We start from the raw sequence: 17,719 nt of genomic DNA, 5'->3' as shown, positions 1-17,719 counted from the left end.
CTTTGATGGAATTGTACTCATGTTATCAGTGGAAGTAAGTGCACCAGAGGGGCATGGTTAGTGAGTTATTGCCACTGGTTAGTGAGTCTGTTCCCTAGCGCTGTGGAATCATTGCACACTGAGTATAAAGTGTTGGGCTATGTATTTAACAGTAAGTGTAGCACCATTCTGTGTCCATGTGCTGTTTTGTTGTTGCTGCTTATTTTTTATATTTATTAGAGGTCACTTTATATATCTCTGTTTTAATGACTTCATAAGCCTAAAGTTATTGTTACATGGTGTCAAGGTCATGGGTCGGTGACACAGTGTATTATTATTATTATTATCATTGTTATTATTATATTGTTCCTGGTCAGTCAGGTCTTATGTCTCTCCTGTCTCCATGCTCCGTGTTCCTTTTCCTCAGTGTCAAGTCTCTGTGTTATACTTCCTGTTTTACTTTGATGGTCCCTGTCTAATGTCATGAGCTGTGTCCCAAAACATTGGCTGCATCCTTTGGAGAACCCAGCCTTCGTGGTCTACGTGGGCCGGGTCCTTCAAAGACCGAGAAGGCCGGAAGTGCGAGGCTGTGAAATGGGACGGTCTAGCCTTCAGATTTGTGTCACCGCTGTCTCGGTGGAGTTTAATAAACTCGGCCGTCTGCTCCTTGCTATCTAAAATATAACAGGACACTGGCGTAAATTCTCGACCGCCTTACACTTCTGTTTAATCAGTTTTCTGTTTGACGTTTATTCAGCTGTGTGAAAATCCCGGAGGAACCCACCCGATGGATTAATAAAGTTTTATTTAATCTAATAACTTTGATCTCAGCCAAACCGATTTACTTCGGAACAAATAAAACACAGAAAAAAGCCAAACAATAACATTTTTAAGTTATCCGAGTGACTTATATATCATGTTTAACCTGAGTAGCAAAAGAGCGGGGTCTGAAAATGATGAAGCCGGGAGTCCGCTGCTCTCGCCGGCTGTGTGACCATTGAACCCCCCGGCTTGCTATCGAGCTGGTGGGTAACAGACGTCTCCGAAAACGTCGGCACACTTTTGCAAATATGTGATGTCTTGATAAACCAAGCAGATATTTGTAATTTACACAGCTACATTCTCGCCTGAATATATGTTAAAAGTTTATTTTGTGGCCCAGAAAGAATAATAAGACTAATTTTAAAACTCAGTAGCGGCCGCCATTGTTGGCAGCTGAAATTTGGCTGGGCTGCGCTATGAATTCTGGGATATGGTGGGCCACGAAGGACACACCCGACCCATCCTTCAAATTCGGGGAAATGAAGGACGCATTTGTCGGCCGCATTTGAAGGAGTCGACGAATTGGGACAGCCTTCGTCGCCTGGCTGTGACGTAATCGGCCTTCAAATGCGGCCTCCGGAGGATGCAGCCGACGTTTTGGGACACAGCTAGTGTGTCTAGTTTTGCTTCACCCTGGTCTCGTCATGTTTCATTGCTCCCAGCCGTGTCTTGTTCCCTCGTTTCCCTCAGTGTATTGTAGCCCTGTGTTTCTCTTTCCGTGCTCCCTGAGATCTCTGTCCATGGTTTGCAGGTTACGTTACTATTTCCCTGTTTCTAGTTTTGGTTTGTTTTTGTAGGTTTATTTTTGTGGAGTTTATGCAACTGCAATAAAGCAGCCTCTTTAAGTTTATTTCTGCAATTGAGTGTCTTGGGTCCTACATCCTGCCTGCCACACAGCTGTACCATGACTCATGGTCCATGTCATACATTTATACTCTTTTCCATGCAGGAGGAACTTGATCAGCCCAGTGCTGAGGATGGACTGAAACCTATTTCCATGGAGGAGATGACTGTGCGTATGGGAGAGTGTACGCCAAAAGGTCAGTATGCCTGTGATGGAACAGTCTTTGAAGTCTAGTCTGCTTGTGGTAGAAAATGAATGGGATGCCCCAGGAGATCCACTTTGTGCAGTACATCTGTATATTAGGTTAAGAGAAGAAATACTGCAAATATACAAATAAATACAAAATATTTCTCTTTATGTTGATCACATTATTTGAAAGTTGGTGCCATGTCTTACAGGTACTCTATCCGGTTGTTCAGTCTGACGTCACTAGCCGTGTCTGGGTCTAAACTCCGCTGCAGGTCCATATATCAAACATCACTGTGGCATTACTGAGAGTTGAAAAACTGTCTAAAGTCTTTCATCTTTAATAAAATGATCAGCGTTCTGCTCTACCAGGTGTAACAATTGAGTTTAACATCCAGGCATCCATGAAAACGGAATTTATGACATTTAACGGAGTTAGAAGTTAGCAGGGAGTTAGCTCGCTAGCTTCCATCTAAATACAATATAGCATGTCCTGACTGCGGGGTTTTGGAAACAAATTAAAACGTACAGCTCTGCTATCACTTCCAACATAAATGAAGACAGAAAACTAAACAGCAGTGACGTTTGTAGGGTTACTGAAGTTGGGCTAGCTGGTATATAATGATGTGCTACGTGACTAGGGTTGCCAACTCCCTGAAAAATAAATAAGGGACACCTCGTGGCCAGGGCCGGGCAACCCAGTTCACCCTTCACAGTGTGGTGAATTTTGTAGCTCTTTTTTTGTGTGTGAAATTATTTTTTAACCATTTGACTTGAATTTGATTTAAGCAGATGCATATTCTTTGTGATATGACCATGTGGGAAACAAATGATCATTTAGCCGTTTATTTTTAGCTCAAAATGACAACATTAACACAATAAAACAGGTCTCTTTCTTAAACAGAAGCCTGTCATGCTTAACTTTTGAGAATATAAGTAAATCTTTCTTTAAAAGAACTCTGTCCTGCTTAACTTAAAATAATAGAAAACAATAGAAAGAAAAATATTCTTGTAACAGTGCACATATAGTGCATTTAGTACAACTGGCTTCAGCTGAGGTATTATTTCAAACCCGCTTGTTCCCATGATTACGCATCATAACTCATCATCATTATTCATCTATGTATTACTTTTATGTATTATTCATCTATTTGTTGTAATCATCTATCCTTGCAGTTGTTTATTACACAAAATAAGTTATATTATCACACTTCTGGCCACATAGCGCTGATATTCACTGCACATGCCCATATTAACCTTAACCAGAGGGTTTAAAAAAACAAACCGGTGTTTACATACCATATCTGCTTCTGCCATGCCTGGTGGACAAGAAATTGGTTAAGGGTTCCCCGAGCTTTCAGGCCCCTCATGTTCTTCATGTGCCCACCATTAGAAGCATGCCTATGGTTAAAGTGCGCCGGCACACAGTGCAGTGCGCTTTAAAGGTGTTATCGTGCACTTTTCCAGCCAGGTGTTTTCCATTTCCCATTCCTCCCTGTGCTTTTGCAGCCTTTTTTTTCTTTCTCTGAGGGGAACAAACATTGCTGCTCTAATGCTGGGCTCACACTGTGCGGTTTTTGGCCCATTTTGAGACGATTTTTGAGTCGTGCAGCCAATTTGGTGATCGGCCCGATTTTGGCCTTCATCGTGCATCGTGTAGTATACGTGGGGTAACGAGAAGCGATTAACACCTCACGACCAGCTCCCGATCATCAGTCGCTCGTGAGGGTCTCATCACAGCCGCTCACACTGCTCACGCGCAAACACGTAAACGCCGTGAAAAAGACGGAGCAGCACGGCTGTGCAGCGTGTGATCTGGACACAAGCGATGGAGGCACAACTTGTAGAACTTTGGAAAGCTCATCCGAGCCTTTTCGATGTGGCCTCACAAAATTATCACGACCACAACAACCGTGAAAATAGTTGGATTTACACTGCTGCTCAATCACAGCTGCCTGATCATGTTTTTCATTAGCAATTTAACAAAGTTGATGGTGGTGTGTCTGTGTGAGTGAAAGACAGAGAGAGCGACAGATTTTCTGTTATAACCTTCATGTTATGGAGGAACAGTGTGAGCACTCAGGTCGCATCAGAGCATCGGGCGGTATAGTGTGAGACCTGCGTCGTGACCTACCAACTTCTAACCCCTGCGAGTCAATCGTGCAGTTTGAGCAGGAGCTGAATAACGTGACTGAAAAAATCGCACAGTGTCTGCCCAGCTTTAGGTTTACTGTCATCCGAGACTTGCACCGCAGTGTCGGCGTTTGGTTCCCTGTTGGCCATGCTTCTTGTTGTGGTCATCTGTTGTCTTCCGGTATTTTCTCCGTAAGCGACCTTTCCTCGACCAATGAGATGAGCGGTAATCTGAATTGTTATACTCGAATTGTCATAAGTGTGCTGTCAGCTCATTGGTCACAAAGCAGGAGAGGGGCTGGGAATTATGTTTTCAAACAAAGCGTTAATTCCATTAACATTTATAGACTACTTTTGATTCTCACTGTATTACGGGACAAAGTGCGTCCCTTATTAGCTCAATACGGGACGTGTACTTTTGTTTCTAAATACAGGACGATTCCGTTTTTTAAGGGACGGTTGGCAACCCTATACGTGACCGCTAGCGACACAGCTATGTTAGCATAATATAAACAAGCTAACCTTTTTTCCACTCGATAAAAGTTAACGTGAGTGTTCTCGGTGGTCAGGAACAAATGTAATCGCATGGCAGGATGCTGTAAAAGGACCAAACTTCAGCCAGGAGAACAACTGAGATAATCCATCCACAATACGAGGTTAGTCATTCATATACTGCTGCATGGGCTGGGCTGTAGTTACATCCTAAGGTTTTAAAAACTGAGCTTAAATAAATGATTAGCGGTAATAAAAGCCGAGGGAGGTCAACAGTGATCACTGACTGTTTTAGGAGCTTTTTGAGATCAAATAGAAGAAAATACAAAACATTAAACATGTTAACAACACAAAAGCCATATTAAACGCAGACTTTAGACCCGGAAGTAGGATTCATCACGTCATCACTTAACGACCGGATATACAGGCTTTTAGTTCAATTATATTAAATTATGTTATTATGGTATTATTAGGTATTATGTTCCTCATCACCTTTTCATTATTGTATTTCACTTCTGTAATGCTGTAAGATATTTTAACTGGTTTTCATTCAAATGACCATGAGTCACTGTCACACTGATGCAGTGTGAGCTCCTTTATCATATGATTCCTAAAATTATAAGAAGCATAACAAAAATATTTTGACTTGTATTTGTAGTATCGCAGCACTAATGCAACAGAACAGAGACGCAAGTAGAACCAAGTTATCGTCCCATCACGTGTGACGTGTTTGACCTTCTTCCATGTCACTGAGCTCATGTGTGGCAGTCTCTTTAACTCTGACAATGCATGCTTTACCTTGTGGTCCAACAATATGTGTTCTCAGTGAAATTAGCTGATCGTAGGCTTTAATTTGGTTGATGTAAGCCAAGCCAAACGTAAATATTTCTCGCCAAAATAAGTAGTGAAGGTCAGAGGTTAGGTCATGGATTTCCGGCCTGTTCAGATGGACAAGGAGCTTAATCAACATGCTCAAAACCACAATAGAAATGTACTGTGTAACATTGTACTGCACTGGGCGACCGTGGCTCAGGGGGTTGGGAATTGCCTCTGTAACCGGAAGGTCGCCGGTTCGATCCCTGGGCTCTCTGTTCTGGTCGTTGTGTCCCTGGGCAAGACACTTTACCCTACTTGTCTACTGGTGTTGGCCAGAGGGGCCGATGGCGCGATATGGCAGCCTCGCTTCTGTCAGTCTGCCCCAGGGCAGCTGTGGCTACAACCGTAGCTGCCTCCACCAGTGTATGAATGTGAGAGTGAATAGTGGCATTGTAAAGCGCTTTGGGTGCCTTGAAAAGCGCTATATAAATCCAATCCATTATTATTATTGTATTGGTAAATTTACATTGTCTAAAGCCAATAACATGTTCACACTGAACGCGATGGACGCGAACAAAACGCCCCAAACACCCCTAATTTGACGCGTGCACATTCGCGCCTCAATGCGTGTCCAAGAAAACGCGCGTGAACCGGAAATGTGGGAGGGAGTTGTGCCAGACGGTATCTTTGCTAGATGGCAGCTGTCGAGCTAGCGCTTGAAGAGAGAGTCTCCCTTCTCTATGTACTGTGGAGAGCAGAGCAGCAGCGTTAAGGATGTCCTCGCCGTACCTGGGTCCATCAGGTCCTCCAGACGCATGAGCAGTTTGGTGAGTTTCACCATTTGCTCCAGGAGCTGCGCCTGGATGACGGCCGATTCCAGCGATATCACCGTCTCTCACTCGGCCAGTTTGAGGACCTGCTTTCCCGCGTCGGTCCCAGCATCGCCCGCCTAGACACCAACTACAGGCGCTCAATCCCACCTGCAGAGCGCCTGTCCATCTGCCTGAGGTTAGTAAAAGTGTTTAATACGGTAGTCCTTTATTGATACCTGTGCTAATATATGCTAAACCATCCATTTATATACTGCTAACATGGATGTGCTATGCTAACAGTGAATGCTGTCGGTGTTTACTGATAGCAAACTGTGGTACAGAGACGACTATAATATTTCTAGTGATACTCAGAAGCTCTCATCAAGTCCCGATTTAATTCGATTTATGCTGTTATCAGTGTTTGAATGATAGCATGGCTGTGGTGTCCTATCAATGTATGCGCTCGGTGTTTGCTGATATCAAACTGTAGCATTAGGACCACTGAGTTAACCTTGTAGTGATACTCACTCCTTTATATTTAGACCTGGTTTAATTCTGGGATAGTTGAATATTTGTATATAAACACCGCAGACTGTTTTAGATTATATCTAATATATATCATGTAATTATCCTTATAATTACAAAATGTTTTATGTAAGATTTATGTTTTGTAATTAGTAATTTTGTAATTTCAATAATGTATTTTGTAACTGCAGTACACATAATACTCATTTTAAACACTTTTGTCCAGGTTCCTTGCCACCGGGGACTCCTTCAGGACCATCGCGTTCAGTTTTCGAGTCGGTGTTTCCACGGTGTGTCAGATCACCCCCCAGGCAGCGACGTCCATCTGGGACTGTCTAGTGGACGACTTCATGGCTGTGCCTTCACCTGGAGACTGGCGGTCCATCACAGAGGGATTCCAGGAGCGCTGGAACTTTCCTCTGTGCTGTGCAGCTCTGGATGGGAAGCACATCCAGACAAAGGCACCCCATATATCATATAGGAGACACACACATTGATATACACTAAATATTTATTGCATTTCTTTTTTGTGGTGCCCAAATTTATGCACCTGCTTGATTTTGTTTAAACAATTATTGCACACTTTCTGTAAATCCAGTAAACTTCTTTTCACTTCTCAAATATCACTGTGTGTGTCTCCTGTATGATATTTAACTGACATTTTTTATTGTAACAACCAACGATTTATACAGGAAAATGATGTCTATTAACAAGGTTGCCCAAACTTCTGCATCCCACTGTATCAGTATATTTTGTCATTAGTATAATATGAAATAAATTCTACATGTGTCAAGTTGTGTGCCAACATTTGCTGTGTAGTAGAACTGAGACATTAGTCATTATAAAAATTTATTTGAAATAATATTAAAAGTCTCAAACAGAAAAACATTAAACATAAATATATAAAATATAAGTATTTACAGAGAGACAGGAATAAAAAGGACCAGCTGCTCTCCAGAGCAGGAACAAGGCTGAGGAGGAAATGCTCCATTGGAGACTGGTGTGGCCTCTTCAGGGACTCCAGGATGGCCAGCTCCACCGCCGATGGACCGTCCTGGGACCCGTCCCTCATCTGCCTCGGAGCCGTCCTCCCCTGTGGGCCTGTAAAACAGCACAAAACACAAAGAAATGAGAAGGCTGCTACTAGATTTTAATTTCAACATTGAAAAAAAAAAAAAACAATAACAGGATATAATCAGATTGGTTGTAGATATTTAGTAAAGGTGATCACAAGGCAATCCCACCGACTAAAAAGGTATCAGTGCTTGCTGTACATACCTGTGGGTGCAGCAGCAGGAGCTCAGGGACTGGGGATGCTCTGCTGCAGAATCAGTTGGTTCTATCAATACAGTATTAAATGTTAACAGGTTGGATATAATAATCATAGAGTAGACAGTGGTCCCTCATTTATTGCAGCAGGGGTTCTCAGAATAACTAGCCCCTGGTCACGCACTTTATACACTGTTTTCCACACACACACATGAACATTGGTCACAGTTCTCACAATTGATTCTCAAAGTGCAAACCTTTGTAGATTGCAAAACGTAAAAGTATTATTATGCTGCGTTTTGTCTTCATCTGCCCGCCACTTTCGTGCGCCTTTTTCCCTCGCAGTGCAGGTGTCTATTTCCGAATGAGGGTCATAGTTATGGGTGTTTTTGTGCTGTTTTTTCTATTGGACGTGATGGTTATCAAAACCAAACGTGACAAATTTGGCAAGCGCAGGAGATTTGTCAATCAGGCTGCAGAATGCAATGCTGTACTGTGCAATAAAAAATCAGCGAAAAAGCAAAGCAGTGACGGATGAACAGCGGGACCACTGTGTGCTGTTTATTAATAAACAATAAAATATATTACTAAATGACAACATGCATAAAAGCAGAACGGTATTTGTACGTCAGTGGGAAAATAGCGGTGGCTTGCTAGCTTTTGTGCGGCTTCCCCGGGTCAGCGAAAACTTTCAAAAGAGAAATGAATGAACTTACCAGGTTGCCCGATCTCTTCACATATCTTCCTCCAAGCTCGGTCCTTTTTATTCCTGTCTCGGTACAGAAAGCAGCTGGTGTCGTACAGCTCCGAGTTGTTTGCTACCGCATTGATTAGCCTTCCCTCCATTGAAGTATGAAGGGCTTTGGCTGGACCTGCCCCTTTGACCTAGGTCACAGCCACGTCACCAGGCTCCTGATTGGTTGTTGCGGCGCGATTTGACGCTGGAGTTCAGATTTTTCCAACTCGAGCGGTAGACGCGAAACGCGCGTATGCACAAAATGCAACACAAAAACTCACGCGCGTTGTTTTATTCACGAGTCAAACGCGCCAGTGTAGCGTTTTGGCGTTTTGGCGACGCAAATCTGCTTCCGAATTTTCGCGGGACCTGCAATCGTGTGTCATCGCGCTTTTCCATTGACTTTACATGTAAACCTGACGCTCTATTCGCGTCCATCGCGTTCGGTGTGAACACACCGTAAAACTCACAGCCATGTAAGCTGCTCTGTAACAAGAATGACTCAACTTATAGATGTCACACAGTCTTGTGTTACACATCAGCGACTTGCTGAAAACATCATGAACACTGGCTACTGGTTAAGAAAATGCATGCATACCAATACATAATTTCTGTCAGTAACAGGACATTTTTTCAGGTGTTAAGATTAATCCTACATCCACCACTGAACTGCACTGTACAGTGTCTGTTTATGATGTCAGTATTCAGTAACTGTCTTCCAAACAGACTGAATCCTTTATGCAGCTTGAGTCACTTTGTTGGATACATAACACATATGCTTAGAAACAATACAACACTAAGAAAATACTGGAATTTTAATGTTTTCCCTAACCTTAAATAGTAGCTTTGAAATCAACAGCAAATACCAAAGTTTGATAACGTAACCTACCTTTAGTAACAATTGCATATACTGTAAAGCAACATGTTTCCAGACATGACCAATGCAAATGTGTAACATTGTACAGATTTATTTTACAACACAGTTTTGAACACGCACAACTTTTACATTATAACAATGTTCATCTGGATGAGTTAGTCTTACTGGATACTTACAAAGGTATTTGACTGCTAAACTCTCACACCACACATGGTGCATTAAAGAAAGCTTAAAAGAGCAGCCGAATTATTTATTAGATCTTTAGTATTGATTCTTCTTGCTGTCGCTGAAGCTTCCTGTCATACAGCTGGAGAGCTTGGAGCTGGTGTAGACGGCTCTGGATAACTATCAGTGTTTTCATTTTGTTATGTGACTGTATCATGTAAATCACGAAAAGAAAACTGAAATATTTGGACCAAAGCTCGACTTCTGACACAGATGAGTAACTTCTCTCTAATTTAAAAAAAAAAGTATTTTGTATGAGTTCAAAATACATAAAAACAAATATTCCTAATATCTGCTCCAGTGTGCACGAACAGTTCAAATGCAGCGCATTGCTGTGAGAGTCTCAACAACGTCCAATGTCTCGTTCACTCTTGGCATACAACTTGATGTCATCCATGTACAGGAGGTGGCTGACAACTGCTCCGTTCCGTAGTCGGTATCCGTAGCCAGTCTTGTTAATGATCTCACTGAGGGGGTTCAGGCCTATGCAGAACAGCAGTGGGGACAGAGCATCTCCTTGGTAGATCCCGCACTTGATGGTGACTTGTGCTATGGGCTTGAGGTTGGCCTCTAGTGTTGTCCGCCACATCCCCATTGAGTTCCTGATGAAGGCTCTTAGGATCCTGTTGATCTTATATAGTTCTAGGCCAGTGGTTCTTAACCTTGTTGGAGGTACTAAACCCCACCAGTTTCATATGCGCATTCACTGAACCCCTCTTTAGTGAAAAATAAAATATGATTTTTTTCAAATTCAAGACATATGTTTTTGATTGGTGCACAAAATGAGCCGTGCATGTCACAGTGGAGGCTCTGCCGAACCCCTGAGACCGACTCACCGAGCCCCTAGGGTTCGATCGAACCCAGGTTAAGAATCACTGTTCTAGGCATTCCAGTATCCAGCTGTGGGGCATTGAGTCATAGGCCTTCTTGTAATCAATCCAGGCAGTGCACAGGTTGGTCAGTCTGGTCTTGCAGTCTCGGCTGACTGCTTGGTCTGCCAGTAGCTGGTGTTTTGCGCCTCTGGTATTCTTGCCAATTCCTTTCTGTGCCCCACTCATGTATTGACCCATGTGCCTGTTCATCTTAGCCGCTAAGATGCCTGACAGGAGCTTCCATGTAGTACTGAGGCAGGTTATTGGTCGGTAGTTGGAGGGGACCGGTCCCTTCTTGGGGTCCTTGAGGATCAGGATTGTCCGGCCTTCGGTTAGCCATAGAGATTGAAAATGTGACGTCATTCAGGGGTAAAACCGCAAAGGATTCTGGGAACTCGTGGCAAGAGGTACTAGCTCACGCAGGCTTTCAATTGAAATCAGTTACACAGCGATAAAAAGAAACACAAAAATGTCAAGAAGCTGTTGTATTATTAACTGCAATAGCCGGTCGCATGACAGCCACGGGAAGCCGACGGGTAAAGAGATCGGTTGTTATCGGATTACGTCGTTGAAGAGAAATTGTTCGAGCCATGTTTCCGAAGTAACAAAGAGGAGACGGATGGCCTGGATTGCAGCCATTCAAAGATCAAATATAACGTCCCAGAACACTCCAGCTCACAGGTTAGTCTGCTCCAAGCATTTACACAAAGGTCAGTCTGCTGTTGTAGTTAATGCGTCATTTTCATAACATAATTGGTGATATAGGTTACAAGCAAGTCTGGCGCTGAACAGAAATTGTCGCGCTATGCTCCTTTATTTATTGTGCATAAATAGTGAATTGTCCTGACACAATATTGCGTTTCGCTTCTGTTATTATGGTACATTGACAAAAACATATACTTTTATTCACAGGATAAAACAGGTTTTTTGTATCACTAATTGCCCAGTACGATTACAGCATACAGTATTATTGTCACTGCTACATTTCTGTGATGGGTACCAGAAATTATTTCCACTACTAATTAATTACCGTTGAGCTCAAAGGTCCTATTAATAAACGGTTAGCGAATGTGTATTTATGGAGACAATTTGTGAGACTGGTAAACTTATGATACGTACGATGGTCTTTACTTTCTACACGGTGCATTTCAAGGTCCTGTACCCATCCGTCGGTAAACTGTACCTGGGCTTGTTGCAGTGACCTGAAGTTACTAAACTTCATGAGTGTATGCACTCACTCCAAGAACCGTATAATTATAAATCTGAGCGTGGTGAAAGTTGGGCAGCACGCTAACGTCTTTTGTCCCTCTGTGTGCTCGTAAGGGTCTTACCCTTTCACTCCTTTGATTTTTTTCCTCGTATCTTTTCTTTGTCTTTTCATCAAGTCAGTCTTTGTACGGACCGGCATTGTTCTCCTTTGTTTTGTACATACCTTTTTGGGGGGCAAAGAAAAAGCAAGAATTTATTGGAACCGGAGAATGAACGTTTTGCGGTGCTGCAAATGCTTGCATTTGATGCAGGTACTTGGATTGTTTTGCCACGAGTTCCCGGCATGCAATGCGCGAAAGTCACGTGGTCTGTCAATCTCTATTCCGGGTGTCTCTCATCGACTAGCAGCTGGTTCATTTGTGCTGCCAGACGCTCGTGGAGTGCAGTCAGCTTCTTCAGCCAGTAGGCGTGAACCATGTCTGGGCCTGGTGCTGTCCAACTCTTCATACTGGAGACCCTTTCTTGGATGTCTGCCACTGTGATGGTTACTGGACCCTGTTCAGGGAGGTTGCTGTGGTCTGCTCCTAGATCCACTAGCCACTGAGCATTGCCGTTATATAGCGGATGGGACCGGTCCCTTCTTGGGGTCCTTGGGGATCAGGACCGTCCGACCTTCGGTTAGCCATTCCCGGTGTCTCTCCTTAACTAGCAGCTGGTTCATTTGTGCTGCCAGACGCTCGTGGAGTGCAGTCAGCTTCTTCAGCCAGTAGGCGTGAACCGACATATATGTATATATGTGTGTGTGTATATATATATACACACACACACATATATACATATATGTGTGTGTGTGTGTGTGTGTGTGTGTGTGTGTGTGTATATATATATATATATATATACACACACACATATATGTATATATGTGTGTGTGTATATATATATACACACACACATATATACATATATGTGTGTGTGTGTGTGTGTGTGTGTGTGTGTGTGTGTGTATATATATATATATATATATATATATACACACACACACACACACATATATGTATATATGTGTGTGTGTGTGTGTATATATATATATATATATATATACACAGTATATATATCGGCTTGCAAAACTAGACTCGGTGACAGGTTTTTGTTTTGTTTTTTTACTACCTGTTGGAGATTATTGAATGGCGAAAGTAGTTATAATTCAAACAAACTACTGTCATGAAAGTGGTCCAATAAGGCTGCAGGATCTTTTTATATAAAACGTAATTCTCCCACTACCCAAACTGCATGCAGATCCTAGACAGTCTAAAGCAGTGAAATATGTGAAAGTCAAAGAATATATGATTACATTTGGGAATCGGTGACCCACATGGAGGCATAAGAAATGTAGTTTGGAGCCATAAGTGAACTTTATTTATTTATTCATGTACAGAATGAGATGAAGGTGTCAGAAGTGCTGGGGTATCTTTACAGTCCTATCCTGGATTTTTAGGGTAACACATTTCACTAGCTCGGCCGTAAATGACCAAACACACTGCTGTAATGGCAACAGTACTGTCAGGGTTCCTGGGTCGTTGACCCAGCGTTTTCAGTTCATGTTCACTGTTCTTCCTCATGTTCCATTTCCGGTTTCATTATGTTCAGCTGTGTACTCACCGGTCTCTCATCATCATCCTCATCAGTCCCTGTATATGAACCCTCAGTTTCTGTTCAGCGTCGTGTCATTGTTGATGTTAGGTTGTCGCCGTATATTCAGTTCAGTGAGCCAGCCAGCCATTTCCTGCTCCTGTTCCGTATGTTCGTTCCATCTGCAATAAACACCAGCTTTAACTGGGAGTCCTGCGTTTGGGTCACTTCCTCTTTTCCACATCCACACTGTAACCCCTGACAGAAGGACACGACCCGTGCCACAGAAGGACACGACCCGTGCCACGGAGACACAAGTGTGACCCAGCGGACTCGGGCCTTTTCAAGCGGCAGGAGGCAGCGCTATCTTGCTGGACGGAAGATCTCAGAGGAAAACAGCGGCTCTTTGCGGAGAGGGAACATGTCTTCGCGGGGACTTGCCTGGCTCTGCGTGGGCCTCGGAGACCGTGTTCTTCCGCCTGCTGCCTCACCTGCATTGGAGCATTCACCGCAGAGAGTGGCTGTCTCTCACCGTGCTTCGGCCACTCCCTCTCTCGCCACTCCACTCCTTGCTCACCCGCCTGCCACCTCACTCACCGGTCCTTCCACCTCGCCATGGCGCAGCGGCTCTGCCTCCCATCTCGGCTCAACGGAGGCTCCCTCGCTCAGTGGCTCAGCTGTTTATGCAAAGGAGAAGTGAGGCTCATGCTGCTGCCGCTCTTCTTGCTTGGAGTGGCAGAGACTGTTCACCGTCCACCCAAAAAAAGACTGTTTACTGTGATTACATTCTGGACTGTCCAATTAATACTCACCATCCCAGGCCATCATTAAAAACATTCACACCGATAAACCTGATAATTTCTCTCCCAGAGTTCAATCTTTTCCTTTTAGCAAGGCGCCTCAGATTCAGCCATCCCATTCACCTGTTCATCCTGCTCAGGTGAAAGCGGTTAAGGCTCAGCCTGTCCCTCTACCAGCTCCACGAGCAGCTAGGGTTTAGCACATCCCTGCACTGGTACCAGTTCCTCTGGACGATGCGGCTGATGCTCAGCCAGCACGCACTCCTGTGCCAGCTCCCAGGGTGAGGGCAGCTAAGACCCAGTCCACTCCTGCACCTGTTCCTGTTCCTTGGGTGGGGGTGACTGGTGTACAGCTAGCTCCAGCTCCACCTCATCCATCTCCTGATCCAGCTTTTCAGGCCCTAGCTCAATCCCTGGTTAAATTAGCAGACCTATTTCCAGCTGAAGCACCCGGTTTATTAGCTCAGGGTGCAGCTCTGCCACCATCATCAGCCCGTAGTCCAGCCTTCAGCTGGACTACAGACTGCTGTTTACAGCTGTCCACTGCAGTCACCACAGATGCTCACACCGTGTTTGACGTGTCAGATTTGTTGGCTTAGAAAATTAGATGACTTTATAATAGTGGAAAAGCAGTCTTTGCCTTTTATCATTGCCATTGTGACATATTGCAGTAACTGCATGAGAATACATTTGGTCAGAAATCTGACAGGTGAGGCCTTAGACCAGGAACCGCCCCGGGTAGGCGGGGCTGGGTTTTTCCCTTTTATAAGCACAGGTGCAGGTGATTCGTTGATCTCTTGAGTGAACCTGGAGCTGTGTAAGTGCCTGGTCCAAGCTATTTGGCATTTTTAACTTTCTATGACAGCTTGGTGTGGATCCCAGCCGTCTGTTGGAGCGGTAGGTCACCGAAAATGTTCTGCTTGCGTTTTTGTAATTTGGTGAAGGTTTAAAGTGATCTGTACCCCCTGTAGGAAGAAACCATTGTTTTGTTGAGAAACGTGTAGTGGATTGGCTGATATTTGTTAGGCGGGTGTCCCCAACTCGTAAACAGGTCACTGAACAATACACACGAAGCAAGGTGGAGGGATATTCCTGCTGCGGTCGACTGTTCAGTGTAAGTGATGTCCTGTTTGCATTTATAGAGTTTCATTTCAGGTTTCATTTCTGTTCAGTTTTGTTTGGCTGAAGTTTGGTCACATGCAGGATCCTAAGGCCAGATGAGTCATGTAACCTCTCCAGAGTCCTTGTTGGAGGCATCCCATCATTTTCCTCTGAATCACCGCAGCTCACACCTTTCGAAGCAAAGCGGTCCTGCCAGCCACTTTACAGAGGATCCTTGTATCAATGACCTAACTATACATAACACACATAACATCCATGTCAAGCTTGGGGTCAACTGAGATGACTGCACTCCCTCACTGCACTAAAGAAACCATTCATATTTAAACTGGGCTGCAACATGTTTCAGTATGCTAAATGATTTTCACTTCAGGAATCAAAAGCAGCTGGTTTTGATTTAAGCCCATCAAACAAAGCCGAGAGGGCCAGCTAAAATATCTTCTTAATCCTAATGGTGAATGCTAAAACTAAAGTCATTCTGGGTAGTAACGGTGCAGTCCAGTTATCCTTTGTGAGCCCTGTGACTAAAGTTGAAGTTGTTTAAAGGCTGTGCGAGTGCAAACTGGTTTGTGTTATTTCCACTGCTACTGTACTGTGCTGGCCTATTATTTCTCTATCCTACAGACACAAGCACTCAGGGTAGTGTGTGCAGGGTCACTGTGTGGGTACATTAAAGGAGACTCGATTCAGAGTCTAACCGAGAAACACTTCTGGCTCTCAACAGAAACAATAAAGGAGCTCCTTGGTATCTCATGTGGCATACGGAGCCATTTGTTTTTGTCACAAGGCTTCTCAGCACCCTGCTAATGTGCTTCCAGGATGCTGTTACTGACTTTTCCCTCAAGGCGGAAATCCATCCTAATTATTCACATTGTGAAGTGAGCTCCGTGGTGAAGATCTTCTCCCACGGTGTATCCACTGTCACATACATCTTAATAACTCACCTCCCTGAAAGCTGGAGTCAGTCTGCTGCGCACCGCCAACAGCTCTTTGTACAGAAAGTACATTATGTGTACTGTGTGTGTGTGTGTGTGTGTGTGGATAATGAATTTGAGTGTTTCCTGACAAGAGTGACGGGTTAGTGTGTACCTCCTCGTGTCTGTCCACGTAACACGACAGCTTGTGCAAGTCATCACTCATTTTAGGGTTTTGCAAACCTTCAAAAAATATTACAGTTTCTATTCTTACATCATTATATTTCAGTCCCACAGGACTTATTAATGTGAATAATCTACATGCTGTACAAGTGCACTTATATTCACCTCCATGATTTCATTTTTGACGTGTGTTTGTCTCTCATTTTATCCGCTCATGTATGAAGTATGACAGGAGCTGAGTATGGCAGTAACACGTTCCTGTAATCCGATTACTTTTTTTCAAGTAACAAGTAGCACAAGGAATTAATCCTGCAAAAAAGTAATAAGATTACTGTTACTTTCCCGTAGTCACACTTCGTTACTAAAGCGTGATTTTGTTTGTGAAAACATCTTGGTGGTGTGGCAGCCGTCAATTGAGCCAGCCCTGCACGCAGGCTTTCACATGAAAACAGTCACACAGCGATAAAAAGCAACACAAAAAATGGCAAGAAGCTGTTGTATTATTAACTGCAATAGCCGGTCGCATGACAGCCACGGGAAGCCAACGGGTAAAGAGATCGGTTTTATCGGATTACATCGTTGAAGAGAAATTGTTTGAGCCATGTTTCTGAAGTAACAAAGAGGCGACGGATGGCCTGGATTCAACTACCAAATATAACGTTGCAGAACACTCCAGCTCACATGTTAGTCTGATCCAAGCATTCCCACAAAGCTACGTCTTCTGTTGTAGTTATTACGTAATTTATCATAATTGTTGATGTAGGTTACAAATAAGTCTTAATTTGAATTGAATTCGTTGCTATGCTGCTTTGTTCACTGTGGCTTTGCGGGCTAATGTTTGTGTTTTGTAGGAAAACCAGCCTACAAAATGCAGGAATGTGATCCAGACTGGGCCCCTCTATCAGCCTGGGTCAGACCGAGTTTAAAGCTGCTACCACAGCCCGATTTGATCGGTTAAGAGAGAGAGCGAGATCGAAACGTCCCGCATATATGTGCCCAAGTGTTGTATTGAAGCAATCAATTGATGAATAACTTTTCCAGTATGTTGTTTTGTAATGTTTTTTTTTTTTTGTTGCATTGTTGATTAGTTTTTCACCGAAGCAGCTAATAAAGCACGATGGATTTTTTTTTTTTTTTACAATTTTGCCTCTTTCCTGTAAGATTCTATAATAGAGCGAAACAATAATGCCAGTTATAAATAAAAACAATAATTGAATGAATTAGGAAACACTCATTTTATTTCTATTAGATCTGAAAATGTTGTGTAACACTACAAC

At 43.4% G+C, this 17,719-nt stretch overlaps 1 protein-coding gene across 1 annotated transcript; it reads right to left on the bottom strand.

Annotated features, from left to right (window-relative positions):
• Nucleotides 1-6,902: 6,902 nt before the first annotated feature.
• Nucleotides 6,903-8,762, bottom strand: LOC309716461 (uncharacterized protein). The gene is made up of 3 exons (XM_082550259.1): nt 8,595-8,762; nt 7,888-7,948; nt 6,903-7,710 (listed from the first exon to the last, which is right to left on the bottom strand). The coding sequence occupies exons 1-3, from the start codon at nt 8,722-8,724 to the stop codon at nt 7,527-7,529; spliced, it is 375 nt and encodes a 124-aa protein (XP_082406385.1). The 5' UTR covers nt 8,725-8,762; the 3' UTR covers nt 6,903-7,526.
• Nucleotides 8,763-17,719: the final 8,957 nt, after the last annotated feature.

The sequence above is a fragment of the Aulonocara stuartgranti genome (genome assembly GCF_965226115.1).
Source record: "Aulonocara stuartgranti genome assembly, chromosome: 11".
NCBI classification, from domain to species: domain Eukaryota; kingdom Metazoa; phylum Chordata; class Actinopteri; order Cichliformes; family Cichlidae; genus Aulonocara; species Aulonocara stuartgranti.
This window is presented reverse-complemented; position numbering and strand designations above follow the sequence as displayed.

What these genes read in the sequence shown, in the direction of transcription:
- LOC309716461 (XM_082550259.1), bottom strand. Translation starts at nt 8,724, where the DNA reads ATGGAGGGAAGGCTAATCAATGCGGTAGCAAACAACTCGGAGCTGTAC. An exon ending in TGAAGAGATCGGGCAACCTG is followed by an intron (nt 7,949 to 8,594) that starts GTAAGTTCATTC and finishes CTGTATTGATAG; the next exon opens with AACCAACTGATTCTGCAGCA. An exon ending in TCCTGCTGCTGCACCCACAG is followed by an intron (nt 7,711 to 7,887) that starts GTATGTACAGCA and finishes GCTGTTTTACAG; the next exon opens with GCCCACAGGGGAGGACGGCT.